General features: G+C 39.4%; 2 protein-coding genes across 2 annotated transcripts in view; one reads left to right on the forward strand and one right to left on the reverse strand.

The window, feature by feature from the left end:
• TSG101 (tumor susceptibility 101) overlaps positions 1–10,071 on the forward strand; it is a 19,390-nt gene extending 9,319 nt beyond the window's left edge. The window contains exons 7-10 of the mRNA XM_009328606.1: positions 393–484; positions 6,754–6,956; positions 8,313–8,552; positions 9,739–10,071. Coding sequence (XP_009326881.1) covers positions 393–484; positions 6,754–6,956; positions 8,313–8,552; positions 9,739–9,828 — 625 coding nt within the window. The 3' untranslated portion in view covers positions 9,829–10,071. The remainder of the gene's footprint in view (positions 1–392; positions 485–6,753; positions 6,957–8,312; positions 8,553–9,738) is intronic.
• Positions 10,072–11,695: 1,624 nt separating this feature from the next.
• LOC103920706 (L-lactate dehydrogenase A chain) lies at positions 11,696–16,650 on the reverse strand. Its single transcript, XM_009328540.1, has 7 exons — positions 16,519–16,650; positions 15,649–15,766; positions 14,815–14,988; positions 14,177–14,350; positions 13,226–13,343; positions 12,660–12,783; positions 11,696–12,499 (listed from the first exon to the last, which is right to left on the reverse strand). The coding sequence occupies exons 1-7, from the start codon at positions 16,642–16,644 to the stop codon at positions 12,335–12,337; spliced, it is 999 nt and encodes a 332-aa protein (XP_009326815.1). The 5' UTR covers positions 16,645–16,650; the 3' UTR covers positions 11,696–12,334.
• Positions 16,651–18,077: the final 1,427 nt, after the last annotated feature.

The following is an 18,077-nucleotide window of genomic DNA, read 5'->3' on the forward strand; positions in this document are numbered from 1 at the left end:
TTCTCATATTAAAAAATATTAAATTGAAATTGCTGTTTGTGAGTTTGTAGCTAGAATAATTTCTATTGGAAACTTTTGGGTTTTTGTATGGCAAGTTAGAAATTATATGGCAAGATTAAGAGTTTGAAGAGAATTTGGAATGATCCAAATGCTTGACCAGGCAATAACTAGATAGGGTTTCAGATAAATGGTATCTTCTTAAATCATACCAGAAATACAAATTGTCAAAGATGTTAATGTGAACAGGAAAAGGGAAAAAGTATAACTTGGCCTGCAATTTAGCATTTTATTATGTATACAAATGTTTAACATGGTGACGTAAAGATAATATACATGGATGATATTTTACAAATAGTTATATAACATTAGTATATCTTTCTTTGTCGAAGCAGCTACCCAAACTATCCTTATGCGGGTGGTGTTCCATTTCCAGCAACCACTAGTGTTCAGTACTACCCTTCTCAGCCTCCTGTGACTACTGTTGGTGAGTAGCTTTGAAAGGATTTCTCTAAAGTGAAGCTTCCCTCTGTAACTGACATGTAAAGAAAGAAAATGGAAAAATAAATGTTTTGTTCTTAATGTGATCTTCCAAAGTATTGATCTTCAATTAAAAAAGTTATTCAAAGGAAGAATAAAATACATTTTATGTCCTTCGCCTTATATTTTATTCAGTCAGGAACTTGATAAATTCCTGGGTTTGTGCAATGCATTGTGTGTGCTCTGTGAATATTTTGAAGAACACAGTGCGTAACTACCTTAAGGTTTTTTCTCACCCTTTAACTGTAGGTGACTTGATTGTCTGCATTGCTCTGTTCATGGTTTATAAAAATGCTTTTGTCCTCATCTAATCATCTACTGGACTCGCTTTATTTTCTCTTTACTTATACTTTCTTTACTCCAAAAATCGTAGCTATCTAAAGCAGAAGTTTCCAATGTGCTTGGAATGAGCTTCATTTTTACCGAGTTTCTTCTCCAGCCTTTTCGCTGTTGCTTCTTAATGGTCCCTACTTGTTACTTCCTTCTTTCTTCCCTTCAGCAGCAAGATCTAGGGTATTAGCATGTATCTTTTCCCAGTCTGCTGCTCTGTGGCCCTGTGCTGGCAAAATACGCTAGCTTGGTTTCCACTCTGCACCTCATTTTTAGTGCATGTGTAACAGATTGGGAACCAGTGATAAAGGTCATCTCTAGTTAAGTAGGAAGTTGGTGCAGTAACTTTCCAATTGGATGATGGTACTTTTGGAGCAGTTATATGGTAAGGACGTAGACTCTTTCATGACCTTGTTCAGAGTATCAATCATTTGTAGTCTCTTGCACCATAATTTAAAAGTGCATCCGTAGGTTCTTCGTTTAATGTGTGAACTCTCAGTTATTTATACGCACTCTTTCATCCAGAACTGTATGTATTTTGAAATTTTCATTCACACAAATGGGGACAAAGCAAGTTCACAGCTTGGCAAAGGAAGATAGATGCTTCTACTTTACTCTTAAAATATTTGAGGAGTTGTTCTGTTGTTACAGAATTTGGAAACAACAATAAGTTGTGTGTTGTATTCTTCTTGTGTGTGATCCCATCCTTTGTGTCCACGTTCTTCCAGCCTGCTGAATTAGAAAAGTCTTTTCTGAAAGTTGTTGGCCATTTCGGTGGTCATCTCCACTCTGAGGTGACGTGTGTCTACCATGCACATTGCAAGAAAGCCACTGTCCCACTTAAGTAGCTCAAACAGTACTCAGTGTATGTCCTATTTCATTTCTTTCCCTCATTTTCATCCCCAGTGAAGATGAACAGAGGTGGAATATCTGTCAGATATCATAGAAGGCTCTTCAAGTCCTGAGTTAGATCATCTGATACCATGTTGTAATGCCAGATTTTTGTAGTGGCAATTTAACATTAGACTGATTCATTTAATGCAGCTAGGTAAAAGTCATACACCTGTTACACATGGTTTATCCCTTGTGCCAAATTAAATGCAAACGTGTCTCTTTATTCATCCACTGTATTTACAGTACTGTTCGGTTTTTTTACAGTACAGTATTGTTTTTCTGTCAACTGCAGATATTTATTTCCTTTACAGATTCATAGAATCATTAAGGTTGGAAAAGACCTCTAAGATCGAGTCCAACTGTCAACCCAACACCACCGTGCCCACTAAACCATGTCCCTAAGCGCCTCATCTACACGTCTTTTAAACACTTCCAGGGATGGTGACTCAACCACTTCCCTGGGCAGCCTGTTCCAATGTTTAACCACTCTTTCAGATTTTTCCTCACATCCAATCTAAACCTCCCCTGGCACAACTTGAGGCCATTTCCTCTCGTCCTATCGCCAGTTACTTGGGAGAAGAGACCGACCCCCACCTCGCTACCACTTCCTTTCAGGCAGTTATAGAGCACGATAAGGTCTCCCCTGAGCCTCCTCTTCTCCAGACTGAACAGTCCCAGTTCCCTCAGCTGCTCCTCAGAAGACTTGTTCTCCAGACCCTTCACCAGCTTTGTTGCCCTTCTCTGGCCACGCTCCAGCACCTCAACGTCCTTCTTGTAGTGAGGGGCCCAAAACTGAACACAGTATTCGAGGTGCGGCCTCACCAGGGCCGAGTACAGGGGCACGATCACTTCCCTACTCCTGCTGGCCACACTATTTCTGATACAGGCCAGGATGCCATTGGCCCTCTTGGCCGCCTGGGCACACTGCCGGCTCATGTTCAGCCGGCTGTCGACCAGCACCCCCAGGTCCTTTTCTGATAGGCAGCTTTCCAGCCACTCTTCCCCTGTTTGGCTATGGTTCATTGTGATAGTTTATTTAGGAGCATATCAGGTGCTACAACTTTAGAGTTTTGTGTGGGTGGTGGTGGTGCATTTCCTATAGTGAGCTTAGTTTGAATTGAATGAAAATACTCATTCCGAGTAGCTTAAGCTTTTAATAATAGTTGTTTTTTCAAGTAGTTCTTCAGGCTTTTCTTTCTGTTCAATCATCTGCCATTAATTACCTTTCTGATGCAGGTACTAGTTTGATGATTCTGTAAGGTCACTTCTGAAACCAGACTGCCTGGTAAAGGTTAAGGGTTTCGGTGCTCTGTGGATTTAATGGCTATGTGCCATAAAATCTTCCCCAAGCTGGGCTAATTATGGAAGTGACAGAAAATGCTAAGAGTTCATGCTCTTTAAGAAGATACATAACATTTAATTGAGCTGTATTAAAATGATCCTTTATATGTTCAAAGACCTCTTTCCTATCTGTTAGCATGTCTATGTGAACTTTCATTGTGTTAGGTGTATTGTGATTTTATTTTTATTCCTCTGTCCTACTTTACGGTTAAAGTGAGCGTTGTATAAAATTTCCCAGAGTGAGGGATATCGGGGAAAAAAAAAGTAGAGCTGATGGCTGGTTCTGACTTTGTGTTAGAGAATAATTCATTATGTAAAGTAAACATGTAAAGAAATCATGCTAATGCTATTCTTGAAGTGGAACCGGACCTTTTTGTTTTGATTTGGAACATGCATATTTACAATTGTCTGCCTTATAGAGGAAGTCCTAAACAGTGAATAACCACTTTGTCCCAAATAGTTTGACTAACTTGGTTTATGTTTTGCTTCTCAGTGTAGAAAGTACTGTTCTTTTCTGCTTTTCATAAGAAGCAGCAATGATGAATTCCTGGGTTTGTGTGTATGGTGCCATTTGCCAGCTTCTGTTGCTGATTCTAATAGATAGTTAACCAAATATTGAAAATGGTCTTGTGACTGGCAACAGGGTGAATTGCTTAAGCCAGAACTGTAAATCAGATCAAGTGTTGGGACATTTATACTTTCATAAGGCTACCTTTGCACCAGTTGATTAATAATTAAATCTCTTTTTTTCCAATACTAATTAGCTTATTTTTTAAAAATTACACATATTCTGGTGCAATTTGTATGTAAGTAAAGTGCTCGCATTAGTAATTATCAAAATCTGATGTTTTCTTAATTTTACAAGAATTTGGTGGATTAGTAAGCACAATGTGCATCTTCCCATAGTTCCTCTCATGTCATTTGCATAGCTTTATTTTTGCAGATATCTGGCTTGGTGTAGGTTTTGTGGACAGGAATAGAGTAAAAGGCATAGGGAAGAGATATGAATTTATGCAGTCTTGTTCTGTTAGCAGCAGAAGTCCAAGAAGTCCTCTGGATGTTTTAAGGATTCTGAGGTGTGCAGGCTTGTCAACAACAGTTTGCATTTGTTAGTGTAACAATACCAACAGACATGCTGAACAGATTTTTATTTTTTTTTTAAATTATGATGAGACCCTAACAGAAAATTGTTAATTTTTCCATTCAGATGCTTGTTTCTAAAGGCAGAGTTTATATTTTTAAACTGTGTTCTGGATTGTTGCTGATTATCACGAAGATATCCAGTCTACCCCAAGAACACTGTAGTGCTGAAAATATATTTATCATTGCTTATCTTAGTGTAATTTACTCTAAAAATACCAATCTTTGAACTACTGTGATTAAATGGCAAAATTGATGTATGGTTTGAGTTGCTTGTTTGCTTTTGCTTCTTCTGAGGGCCTGTGACTATTAAGAAAGGTGAAGAGGTTGATTGGATTTCAGCTGACTTGAGACACTTTTCTGAATCTTTGGGAAGGAAAAACGAAAGATATGCTAATGGTTTTGTCTTTAGCTATGTAAGATTCACGGGAGCCTTGATGAATATTTTTTCACTTTGTAATTTTTTGAGATCTAGGGTACTGGTAAATATGATGTACGTAATGCCGTAACAACTTCAGGGTTTTGATAACTGTGTCTCTGGATAAAAAGATACTTTGGTAAAATTTCTTTTTTCAGATTTTCTTTCCAGTTACAGAACTTCAAATCTCTCTACATTTCATCCATAAAAGTTGGAAAGTTTAGGCACAAAACCTGCTATAATTCTTGCTTTATTAGTAGTTATTAGAATCCAGTTTCTGATCTAAAAGGTGTGAGGCATAAGCACAGGGAAACAGACACTCCAGTTTTTCTCGTAGAAGAATGGTTGAAGTGGTTTGTGCTAAATATGGATACTCTTCTGCAGCCAGTAGCCACTTTACATTCTCTAGAGCAACCCGAGTTTCCTGGTCTGCAGATACACAACGCTTCCTGTGACAGACATAAAGGATTTACCTTTCTATTTAAAAAGGTGTTAGTGACAGACTCTTGAAATTGGATAATCTCATTGAAAGGCTGATGTGCAAAAGCAATAGTAATACTCAGGCTTAAATGTGAAAGCCTCTAGTGCTTCAGAGGGAGAGTGACTAATGAAATATATTAGAGAATTTATTTTCTGCTATTATATTTTCTAGTATTGCTGCATTGAAATGTGATTTAATAAACTGAAATTACAAGTTGTACCTAGCAACCAAAACAATCAAAAAAAGGTAGTAACCTCAGTTGTTGTAACTCAGTTACATAGCAGCCTCTGTTGCTGTTTAACTGTAACATTGATCACTTATAGAAGCTAGTTATATAATACTAGAACAATATTGGTTAGTAGTTTGTTTCACTACTCCTAAAATCACTACTCTGAGTTTCTGGTCACGATGGACCAAGTGAAACTGGTAAATTAGTATACCTGCAATCAAGTTGTATGTCATCATCTTTGTCTTACACTTAACCTAAAATAGCTATGCTTGCTTTTGTTAGAGTCAAACTGTATAACTGATTCCACAGAATCTCTGTATGCTTGACTGATACTCTTCATTCAACTAACATTAAAGAAGTATTTTATACAGAGAGAAATTTTACAGGTTCTTCATGGGTGCCGTTACCTAATTTTATAAACCATGCTCCCCCCCATCCTGCTCCAATTACAGTACCACCCTGCAGAAGTTCTAAAAAAAGAAATGGTAGGCCCAGTGTAACACTGAACACATACCTAAAAGACTGCCATCTGATTTTAGTCTGCTAGAACATACCTATAAAGCACATGCTAATACAATTGATTGGCATTTCTCTCTCTGCTTTATAATCTTTTAATAAATGTTGCTTGTTAAAGTAAGATTACCTCAATAACAAATGTTCTATGTTAATGCTGATTGTTTCACTGCCCTCCCATACCTGCCCTAGGGTGGCTGAATGATAATAGTTGTGAAACCAATTGGAAAGACTAGATCATATTGTAGCTTTTTAATCACTTGATACTGTCCAGTAATTTGTCACTTAAACAGACCCTGCTGTTAGATCTTCGTAAATATAAAAGGGCAGCAGTTAAGGTCTTTTTCATTGAAATTATTTTTGTTAGCTTAGTGTTCATCTATTTTATTAATCTTTAAAAAAAAAAAAACCAACACAGTAATTGGCAAGCCTCAAGATAGAGTACCTATAGGCAAATTCACTGTCTCAAGCCAGCCGTTACATTAATTGTGGTTGAATACATGTATCCATTAATTCCTATCAAGTTTACCAGAAGTTTATTCTTCTTTTAAAGACTCAGACTAACAACATTTTTAGACTTCAGGGGAAATGGCCAGCCTATTTTTAAATTAAAGGGAGATTGTGGATATGGGAATAGTAAAGTGAATGAATGGATGCGTACTCTTAAATTTACTTGTGTACATCTTAATGTGTTTTATCTCACTGTGGTCTCTTCACTGCTTCTGAAAGTTATTATGGAAAACAGTTTCTTTTACTGTCTCATATTGCTAAATTACATACAGCAAGTACCCACTTTCTTTTCAGTCTGGCTTTATACTGAAGCCAGTGCAGAACAGAGTTAGTTTTATACTTGTGAATTTTCTTGTGCAGGACCCAGTAGAGATGGAACTATCAGTGAGGATACCATTCGAGCTTCCCTTATTTCAGCAGTCAGTGATAAACTGAGATGGCGGATGAAAGAAGAAATGGATCGTGCACAAGCTGAACTCAATGCCTTGAAACGGACAGAAGAGGACCTGAAGAAAGGACACCAGAAACTGGAAGAGATGGTAACCCGCCTGGATCAAGAAGTGGTAAGCTGAGATGAAACACTGCTCTGTATCTGAATATTCCTAGTCGTGAACAGAAGCATGTAATTAATTCATTATTAACAATGACAGAAATAGCAAAGCTTCCAGTGTATTGCTTTTTAAATATATATTCTCTTTCCAAATTGAGGTCCATGTGTTCAGACCGAAGGAAGTCAGAAGTAGCGGTGACCGTAAGATGCACTGTCCTGCATGTATCTTAAAAATGTCATTGTTCAGTAGTAGAGGAACAGTGTTATTTTTCTCCATCCTCCCTGTGAAAGATGTCAGTGGTGTGAGATTATTTCATAATTGTGTCTCAGTTTCTGGATAATAATGTGTAACAGCAGCACTGGAGAACATTTCAGTGTCTTAGTGCAGAGATGCTGATTTAAGTCACAGCCTCCTTGTGTAACCTGCAGAGTTTTCCTTTCCCAGGCAAGGGTCTCTCCTACTCAGTATGCTCATGAACTCCTGCCGTTTCTCATTAAGGCCTGACATCTTCCACTTAGTCCATCTGCTCCTTGCGTTACTGCTCGGGAGTAAGATGCGCCCACTTTAAATGTAGTGTGTAATTCTAGTCTTTTCCTGTCTTGGAAAGAAAGGACGTAATGGAACTGCAGGTGTTTGATGCAAAGGCAAGAAGGATGATCCAGTGTATCAGACAGCTTCCATATAAGACATGACTAAGTAAGCTAGGACTGCAGTCTGGAAAAAGGTGGGGACAGAGAGAGTGGAATCTGATAATGGTCTGTACGGCTTTGAGTGATACAAGGAAAAACACAGTGGTGTACAGTCTCTTCCAGTGTGTTAGCTCTGGGACAAAAATATCAGGAGGCAAATTCAAAAGTAGCAAAAGGAGGTACTTCTCATACAGATGCAGTTTAAATTATAGTTACCATTAGTGGGTAAAGCCAGCATATTTTGTTTCCTGTCAATATAGTTAAGTGTTTGTGTGATCCATGCTCAGCAAACTTGTATGGGAACTTTCTCCAAAAGACACATTTCCAAAGAAAATAATTATTTTAGCTTTGCTTTTATTATCTTTAGCTAGTTTAAATGGTTATTTTTTCCTTATGTGGCACCTTCAAAATACTTGAAGACTGTTAGCATGCCTTCTCTACAGTTATAAATTGGTAATGGATTGACATTATCCAAAACAGCCTTTACTTTTTTAAAATGAAAGAATCCAAAATCTATAGATTGGTAGCTTGCTCTTTTGTAATAATCGTAATAGAGATGAGTAGAGAAGTAAAGAATCAACTGGCATGTCTAAAAATCTTTCATCTTGACAGTTGTATCACAAGAAGACATTCAGCTCTTGAGACCTAATAAATAAATAAACATCTGAATTGTTTTTAGGCTGAAGTTGACAAGAACATTGAACTTCTCAAGAAGAAGGACGAGGAGCTCAGTTCTGCCTTAGAGAAAATGGAAAATCAGTCAGAAAATAATGACATAGATGAAGTTATTATTCCTACGGCACCACTTTACAAGCAGATCCTGAACTTATATGCAGAGGAAAATGCAATTGAAGACACCATCTTCTATCTTGGGGAAGCATTGAGACGTGGAGTGATAGATCTAGATGTCTTTTTAAAGGTAAGTTTCCCGGGATGTTTTTAAGATGTACATTTTAAATGTGTTTAAATACTTTGAACTCTTTTGTTCAGCTTATTAATGTTAGTGATTTCTTCACTGAAGAGGATCCTGTAAGAACATGAATACTTGTATGTTGAAACATAAGTTTTAAAAGAGGAATTTCAGAATTAAGATAAAAGACCGATTTTAAAAGCATTATAGCTATGAAGTCTTTTATCATTGTGTGCAACAGTGAGTGCAACAGTGTCAACATAAGCTTTCCATTGGGCTTGCATCCTCATTCTGGAGAAACTAACTTTAAGGGTGATTGGAGTATTCAGACAGCTTTTCACTTGCAGTCTATGGATGCCTCTGCTGAGGCAGCCAGTGGAGTGTTAGAATCATAGGGGGGGAAAAAAAAGCTAATTTTATATTTCTAGCAGGTACCTTCTTAGACAATTTGTTCCCTTTCTTTGCTGTCCTTAATGCTGAAAGTTTTCATAATATCTGATCTAATAACCTTCCTTTATTTTGAGCTTAATGTGCATGGTGATGGCAGATTAACTAGAAACAGATCGGTTGTTATTTTGAAAAGATTAAAACCACTTTTTAACATGGAATAAAACTACACAAAATATATATGTCAGAGTAATTAATGTTGCCATTGGATCTGGAAAGATTAGCGTGCAGAAGTGTTAATAGTCTGTACTGGGGCCACTGCGTAACAAGTTACCAGTCCTTCCTTTTTCTAACAGTTGAGGTTCCCCCCAAGTTACCACTTAAGCTTTGCTTTTAACATCTAGTGTACAATGCACTACGTAGAGACATATTATTTCCTTCTTATGTAGCTTGCAAGTTCTGTTTATCTACTGTTAAAAGAACCGTTCTCTGCCCCATGGGAAGTGCATTAGTCTGACCTCACCTTTGGAGTACATATTACTACTTTTCTCTTTGATAAGAGTATGTGCAGGGTTAGTAATTAAAATCACAAAAAATACACTGTAGTGATTACATTTGGTAGCCATCTGCAAGTCATTTTAAGCCAAGAAAATGCCATTTAGTAGACTAATGCATTTCATGTTTCCAAAAAACTAACATCCTGTTTGGGTCATGGAATGGGTCATGCTTTGAAAATTTGTATGGCAATACAATTAAGATTATATCAAAACTTTCCCAATAGCCAGCTGTTCTTATTCTTTTTCTGCAGCATGTACGTCTTCTGTCTCGCAAGCAGTTCCAGCTGAGGGCATTAATGCAGAAAGCAAGGAAGACTGCTGGACTCAGTGATCTCTACTAAATTCTCAGACTTTAACTGGGAAGTTAGATTTCCTCATGAAACAGCCATTCTCTTGGTATTTCTCTTAATCAGTAGGTGCCCAGAATAAGTTATTACATCATTCAAGTGTAAGATATTTTGAATCAATAATATATTTTCTTTTTGGTAAAGACTAGCTTTTATTAATGCACTTTCTATCTCCTGTAATCTTTGTGCTGGTGGACTTACGCTGAATAAAACTTGTGGCATATTTTCTTCCTCTACCGAGCTGTGTACGATGCGATTTCTTTACAAACAGGCCTGGCTTATGCAGTGTCAGCTTAACCATACTTTCACTTCACTTCTGAGATTTGGAAGACATTTCAGTGTCCAAAACTGGAAAAATTCACGTTTCGGTGTAACTAACCTTTGTTATGACCAATGAAAGCTGGAAACTCAAAATTTCAAGGCCCTGCTGTTTGACCTAGCTGTTGATGCCCAAGGATTGTTTTCTTGAAGTGAGCTTAGTAACCGTTATATTGACTTGCCTATTCTACCATCAGATCATGGTCATAGTGGAGTATACCTTATGGTGCCTTAAGAAGCATTGATGTATATTGCATTTTTTCTGCTAGAAAATGCTAGGAAAAAAAAAGGCTGCTACGTTTGGTGTTGCACTACCTGCCAGGCAGAAAATGCTGCACACCAGAATGCCACAGGAAGCATGGGTTCTGGCTGTGTTAGCTGGGACAGAGCTCATATCGACAAGCCTGGTGGTTAAACACTGCACTGTCTGCAAAAGAGGGTACGGTGTACAGAGCACCTCCCAACTTGGAGTACTGTAGGGATTCATGGTGCTGCTCTTGTCGCCTCTCAGCAGCATGCTGCTGTCCTCCTCCATTTGCTTTTGTAGGCTGCCTCAGCAAAGCTAGCTTAATTAACTTAGTTTTGTGGTCTCAGCACAGTAAACTGGTGTTGCACAAGATGTTTTGTGTGTTTGTCTTAAGGCTTTTCATGTTACTATAGGATCTGAAGAGATTGGAGTTCATACTAAAAAGCTGGGTGAGACTTCACGTAGTAAAAATTTTAAGTCCTGTGGATCTTCTGAAAGCTTTGAAAATGGCTTCATACCATTGTCTTCTCATCTGCATAAAACAGTACTGCTATGTGCTCTTTCCAGGTGCTGTTTTGGTCACGTGGATACAAGAGAAAGCAGTACAGTAGCTGCAGCTTTTCCTTTGTATTGAAGTTGCTTCAAAAGCACTTTCAGCTTATTCTAAAATACTTTGTTCTGGGAAGCATCACCATATTAAAAGTCTACCCTGGATTTAAGTAGGTGATCTATTTCCATTCTTAAGCTACATGCTGTGTCCTAATGTTAGCAAAAGCTGAAAATAAGGCCTTTCCCTTTTCATTGTAATGAGGTATATTGTTTTAAAATATTAATGATAGAGAAGATAGTTAGATAAGGAAGAATTAACTTACTGTGGGTTTTGAGGAGTTTAAAAAAATCAGTATTTACCTGATGGCTGCTATTCCAGAGGAGATGCTCTTCTGTGCTTGGCAGCAAGTTGACTTTTTATGGATGTCAGGTACTTGATAGGGGGAGATTTCTTCCTACACACATTTTTGTGTACAGGTAAGGAAGACACTTCCTTTGTTGCACTGTTTCTCCCCTCCCCTGACATAATGTCAATCAGAGCCTGTTTCTTTGCATTAAGATGGGAATCAAGTTTAACTTCCGAGTACTTAAATGCTTCTGTCCCTGTTTTTTCATTCCTACCTTGAGACTGACAGAAAGTTCACTACATAAATACCTGGAGCCTACAACAGAGTAACTCCACACATAACATTATTACACAGACGCAAGTGGAGCTGCACCCTATAAAGAAAAACAAGGAGACAGAAATAACAGTTTGTGGTTTATTTGGTGTTGGAGCTGGTACTACAGTTGGACAGTCATTGTCTTGTTGCATACAGAAACCTTTTTTAAACATGCTCAGGAGAGATTTACAACTAGGCTGATATAGTACACAAAAATAAGGCTCTCTAAAAAAAAGTATACACAAAAATTCCAAAGCAGTGTTAGGAAAACACATTTGGACCTACCAACAGTGAAATATTTAAGCTATTCAGCCAGCAGAGAAGGTTGGTCAATTGGCTTGACAATCCTTTAACTGCAAGAAAATAGTCTTTGGTTTCACATTGTGTAATAATTAGTTACTTATTGTTCTAAACCAACATTAAACAAGATGAGGCAGAGGGCTTTCTAGGCAGCGCTGCTTTGAATGCTGGATTTCTGTCACACCACTTCACTGTACAAGACTGACTAGGTTATCTAGCACTGGCTAAGAACATGGGTGTCTGAACAGGAAAAACCCTAGAATAGTTTCCTAATGTTATCTTTAGGAAACTCATTTGTTCAGATCTGAGTTTGTGTGTTCTAGTTGAGATACATACACTGAAAGATTTGACCTACTTGGAAAGTGCAACGTAAGACAAACCACTAAACCCATTAAACTGCAAAGAGTGAACTGCTTGGGCAGATTTAAAACTGTAGTTCCTTTTGGATTCCCCAGAGTGTATCTGCACTCTTCCTTAATTTGTCCTCTTCCTCGGGTTTTAGGATCATCTTCACTACATCAGTGATGCCATTATTGCCCAGTACACAAGGAACACTTAGGAAGACATCTTCTTTTATTCCATGCATGCCCTGAAAAGTAGGTAAGGATAGTTAGGCTAGAATTCATGTATGTCTATAAAATGTCCTATAGGGAAAACTCAATTAAATTTAGTTGAAATTAAACTAGAAAGTAATCACTGTTCTTCAGAATTCCCAGTAAGACAAAAGTTAGCAAAAAGGGGCTGCTCACCTTAACAATTGTAGAGATCGGGTGCACTCTTCTCAAATTCTTCATAATAGTTTCAGCTAGATCTGCCACAGAAAGGCCAATAGCCCATGATGTGTACCCCTTCAGTTTGATGACCTCATAGGCACTGCAGTGACAAAGTTACTCATTAAAAAACAAGTACCATCAACTGAAATATTTAAAGTTTGTAAGAAGGGCTTTTGGAAATGCCTTAATCAATTTGGAGACATCAGATAAAAAGCTTGACCGATTTGCTGACAAGACTGAAATGAACTCAGCAGTGAAGAATTCTATTTGCATTTTACACTACTCCCCACAGTTACACTGGGAACTTGTAAGTTAAAGCACTTCCCTAATTTAAAGTTAACTAACCATGAAAAATTAACTCTGCCAAATCTACATTACTCCTTTAAAATATTATTTCAAGTTCTATTATGTCTGCATCTTGACATTTGTTTTGGGCTACTGTGGTATTCATGAAACCAGGTAAGGATACTGCAGTTCAGAGGTGCTATAGCTCTTCATCATTTGTTCTCATGTAAAAAAAAATTAAAAAAATCAGTATTTACCTGTCCACCACCTGCTTATGGATCTCCTTCCAGTGTTCCTTGTCTGCATCAGTTCCCAAGTCTGGATGAATAGCCTTCAGGGAGACGCCAGCAACATTCACTCCACTCCAGACAGGTACTGAGAGTTGCACATAGATTAATTATCTCACAATAAAACATAGTTTTGTCCTCCCCAAATTAACAGTTAACGTAAGATCTAGTTGGATTAACCTGCAACACATCACTGATTTAGATATGACTTTAAATATAGTATGACCTATAAGGCCAATCTAAATTGCGGGCTGAGAACCTAGGAGCATATAAACATCTTTCTTTATGCATATCTGAATATACCTTTATTAAAGCAAAACACCTAGGCAACATGAACTAAAATGACAGTAACTATGTTTTTTGCAAAGATTTGTCAAAACAAGAATTTATTCCAAATGAGTCCTCCCGAGTGTCAGAAGCAGACAGCACTGCTCTGGTGCTGCTAGAGAAAGTACAGGTTAAGTAAGGAGAAAGTTGCTCTTGCTCCTGTCCTCTAGACTTGCCTCTGCACTTCAATTCTTATATATAGTTCTTGAAGTAATGGAGAGATGCCAGTGAAGACAACTGAGTGACTACCAGTAGGTCTACTGCAGATCTTTGGGAGTCCCTTGCAGAGAACTTTACCCTCTTGCTTCTTCAGTTTGGTTTTTTTTTTGGAGAGTTATGGGAACAACTTAGCCTAGAAATTTTTAGCCTCCTCAGGTTACAGTAATGACCTTTTCCAAGCAGAGTAACTCAGGTCAAATATAGATCATCTAGGGTTACTCTATGCAGCAAAAGACTGAAGCAGGACTTGCACTGCAGCACCGTAAGAATGCAAAGGTTTTTGAGTAATGGTTTGCTGTAGCTTTTGGATATGTTTCTTGCAAGCAAACTATCAGAAAAAGTTCTGTGTAACAGCCAGCCAGATTTCACCCTTACCACTGGAATCTCCGTGCTCTCCAACAATCCATCCGTGGCAGCTCAGAGGATGGATGCCCAGTCTTTCTCCCATGAGGTGGCGGAAACGGGCAGAGTCCAGATTGCAGCCACTACCAATAACACGGTGTTTAGGAAAGCCACTGATCTTCCAGGCCACATAGGTCAAAATATCCACTGTAAGCAGAACAGGGAAGGTAAGTGCCACTCACGAGCAGTTTGATAACTAGGATGGTATCTTCCGTTCATCTGTAAGGATTTTATCTGCATGCTAGTTACATGGAATACAGCATAAAGTAATGCCCATTGCCAGGCCCTGCAGTGCACTAACACAACGACTGTTTTAAAGGTAGAATTGAGAGGCTGTTTATGCTACGCATGCAATTATCAGTGCCCCTTACCGTGTCCTATGCTAACGATCACTTAAAAGGCAACTGAAGACCCAAGTTGGAGGCAACTTGGTTTATTTCTCAGAGGACCAACTTGCTGAGTGTTGAGAGGGAAGATGACACTTCTCGCTATGTGGCATAAGTATTTGCTAGAAGCCTGTGCTTGGTCATATTAGTATACTAATGCCACCTTACTGAAGAAAACACTATTCTCTAAGCCAAATCCTCTTGTTAAGGCAACACAAGACAAACCTGGGTTTGAGACAATAAGCAGCTTGCAGTCAGGACTGTATTTAACAACATTGGGAATGATGAATTTGAAGATATTCACGTTGCGCTGGACCAAGTTAAGGCGGCTCTCTCCTTCTTGCTGACGGGCACCAGCAGTGACAATGACCAGCTTGGAGTGTGCAGTCACACTGTAATCTGCAGACAAAAGGCTGTGTCAAACATGACCTCTTTCTACACATGGTTCAGAACAGGAGTTCTCAGTTCCTTTTAGTATTGCTATCCGAAATTCTCCTGGTAATTGTTACCCTAGACTTTGCTTCTATGGAAAGTTAAGTTTTCTTTTAAGACAGCGGTTCATTGCCACAAGTGGCAACCTTAAGGGCATGTCAAAACCTTAACATGTAGAATTGGGCAGTGGTATTACATACTTCTTGGGCATAGATGGGTATGGGGTAGCTGTTGGGATGGCATCTAGTGCAAGTGCTGTGTAGAAAAGGAAGAAGGCTCTGCCCTCATAACCTACTACCTGTGGACACTGGAGCTGCACATTAACCGAGGTATGAGATGGCTAGCATTTGCCCTAGTCAGGTTGCCACTAAAAAAAGCTGTCAGACATTTATGGCCAAGAAGTAAGCAGTAACACATTCAGGGGCTAACTGGCTGTGAAATAAAATTCTCAAAGGTGCAGGAGTGAAATGAAGTATGAAACTGAATGTCAGCTGAGCAGAAGTGAAGTGAGCTTCCCTCCTAAAAATTAAGATGACAGGCTAAGTGCTAGACTTGGATGACCAGTTTGAGATCTGAAGTGGCTATCTCCATTTGGAAATAACGAGCACATTAGAGCCAACTACTTGCCTTTGCCAGAGACAATCTTTGGTGTTCTAAGGAAGAGGCTGCCATGCTGGAGATCTAGCATCTCTCCTCTGAGCTTGTCCTCCACAACATCAACCAGGGCAAGTTCATCAGCTAAGTCCTACAAGAGACCAAGGTTAAATAGTAAGTTTATTGCCTCTTTTGACTAAAGTACCCAATTTGTAAACTGTGAAGTTACAATCCTTTTAAAAGCTGTGATCTATTTAAGCAATTTTGCTCATCTGTATCACTTTACATGTTCCCAAGCAGAGTACTTTAATTAGTCTCCTGGGATATCCACTTCATTGAGTTAGTTTTGTACTTTCATATCTACATTCTGTGTGGAATAGTTGTACAATTTAGCCTGACAATGATGAATAATTTAATAGCTGTTCATAAACAACCTATTTTACAGTTAAGAAAAGCAAGCCTGATGTTAAACACAGCATTTTCAATATAATAATGCAATGCAGAGGACAAGTCATTCAGAGTGTCTAGGACCACTTTTTCCAGTCCACACTGCAATGAAGTATTCTATCACACTCTCTGCTTCAGACAAAACGATGCCTCAGTTCTTAGAAGGGATTCTGGAAGTCGTTCAAAGGTAAATGCAGCTCTTAAGTCAAAATGATACATAGAGCATGTTCTGTCTGATACTGGGATAAATGTGGTTTACACGAACTACAGCTATTTGTTCTCTGTCAATAGCTTGACGATTGCTGCTTCATTTCAGGCCCAAAGAAGAGAATGGACAACAAAAAGTTCATCTTGTGTGCTAGCCCAATTAGTCTAATAAGGGAGATTACTTTTTGCCCCCATTTTAGGCCTCAGGTAGTCACAGCTGTGCTGCTTCATCCCAAGCTTGACACTTACCTTCATCAAGATGCTGATAGCACAGGCCATTCCAACTGCACCCACACCAACCACACTGATCTTATTGTGGGCATGACTCTGCTCCTGTTTGTGGACATTGTGGATGAGCTGATCCTTGAGAGACATGGTGCACTGCTGCAAGGAAAGCAACAGGTTATTTCTCCAGGCTTTGGAGCTTTTACTGACACCAGAGTATTTGTATCAAGCAAGACGGACTTTATTCCAGGAAGATAAGAAAATGGATATAAATCACATGCCTAAACCATCTGGCAGTACTGCCTGTATGCAGTAAAATGATTAAAAAACTTAATTATTGATGACAATGCACTGTCTAAGCTTGCTAAAGCTTTCCCTCAAATACAGCCTGAGAACCATTGATTCTATAGCTGGGTGGCACTCCAGCAGCATTAGTAGAATGTTCTAAATGATCATCCATGTTACATTTAGGTAAAGGAAGCCATTTTAGTACTTCTAAGCACAGCATGGTCTGGCAATCTCCATTCTACTGCCCTGAAAAACTGGTGCTCTGTGCCCTGAAGCCTTTCCAGAGCTGAAGTTGTACAACACTTAGGCAAGCCCTTCTTAAGCACAGTGTGATCCCTCAAAGTCAACATTATGGTTTTGTTTTAAAATGAAACTGCATAGTTTTGAATTAAGATGTCTAGAGTCTGGTGTTACTATCTCTCCCACCCTCTATTTTTTTAGCTACCAGCATGGCAGCCTGGTTATGTGGGTTCTAATCTGACAGCCACAGGTGTACTGAAATGCCACAATGATGATGGAATATTGTGCTTTCACCCCAGGGTCCCTGCAGAAGCCGACACTATGCTTTCCCCAGTGGTGCTGCACTAGCAGCAGCACAGCTTCTGCCTCACCTGAAGAGCCCGAGGCAGGGGCAGCCTCACAGATGGATGCAAGTATAGACACAACGTGATTCTACAGTTAGTGCTGAACAGGCAGCAACTCATTCGGAGCAGGAAAGGCCAGGCAGCGTTGGCAGAGCAGGTAAGGACTGTGAGTTTGGGGGGAACGGGATAGGACAGGAAGCCAGCAGTGCCCACATTTAGGAAAAGTTAACCAAGATATGTCAGTCTTCATTTGCAGAAGTCTCCTGAAGTGCGGCCCAGTATGACGCACACTCTCTCCACGTGCCAAGTTCTCCCTTTGCACTGTAAGAACTTTAATGCGCAGGCCTGGTGAGGAGCACCCGCTCAAGCATTTCTCAGTTACACTCGATACTCAAAATTTTTGCTTTTAGAGTGCTATTCCCCTGAAAGAAGCAGGTTAGGGGAGAGCCAGTAGCTGAGGTGGTATATTAACGCTCTACTTCAAACGCAGCCCTGAGCCCATCCTCACAAGGATGAGTGAGTGACCTTTGCAAGGTCACTCCCAGCACCCTTCCCAACATGCAGGTCCCTGGGGCCACACGCACTTTCACCGCAAGTTAATTCACGCAGGCTAAACGCGGCGGGGGGGGAGGGAAGACGTTTGCGGGGCAATGCAGCGCACAGCAATCTCAAGGGGGGGGGGGGGGGGGGGGGGGAAAGCACCCGGGGTGC

This window comes from Pygoscelis adeliae, unplaced genomic scaffold (genome assembly GCF_000699105.1).
Source record: "Pygoscelis adeliae isolate BGI_AS28 unplaced genomic scaffold, ASM69910v1 Scaffold166, whole genome shotgun sequence".
NCBI lineage: Eukaryota > Metazoa > Chordata > Aves > Sphenisciformes > Spheniscidae > Pygoscelis > Pygoscelis adeliae.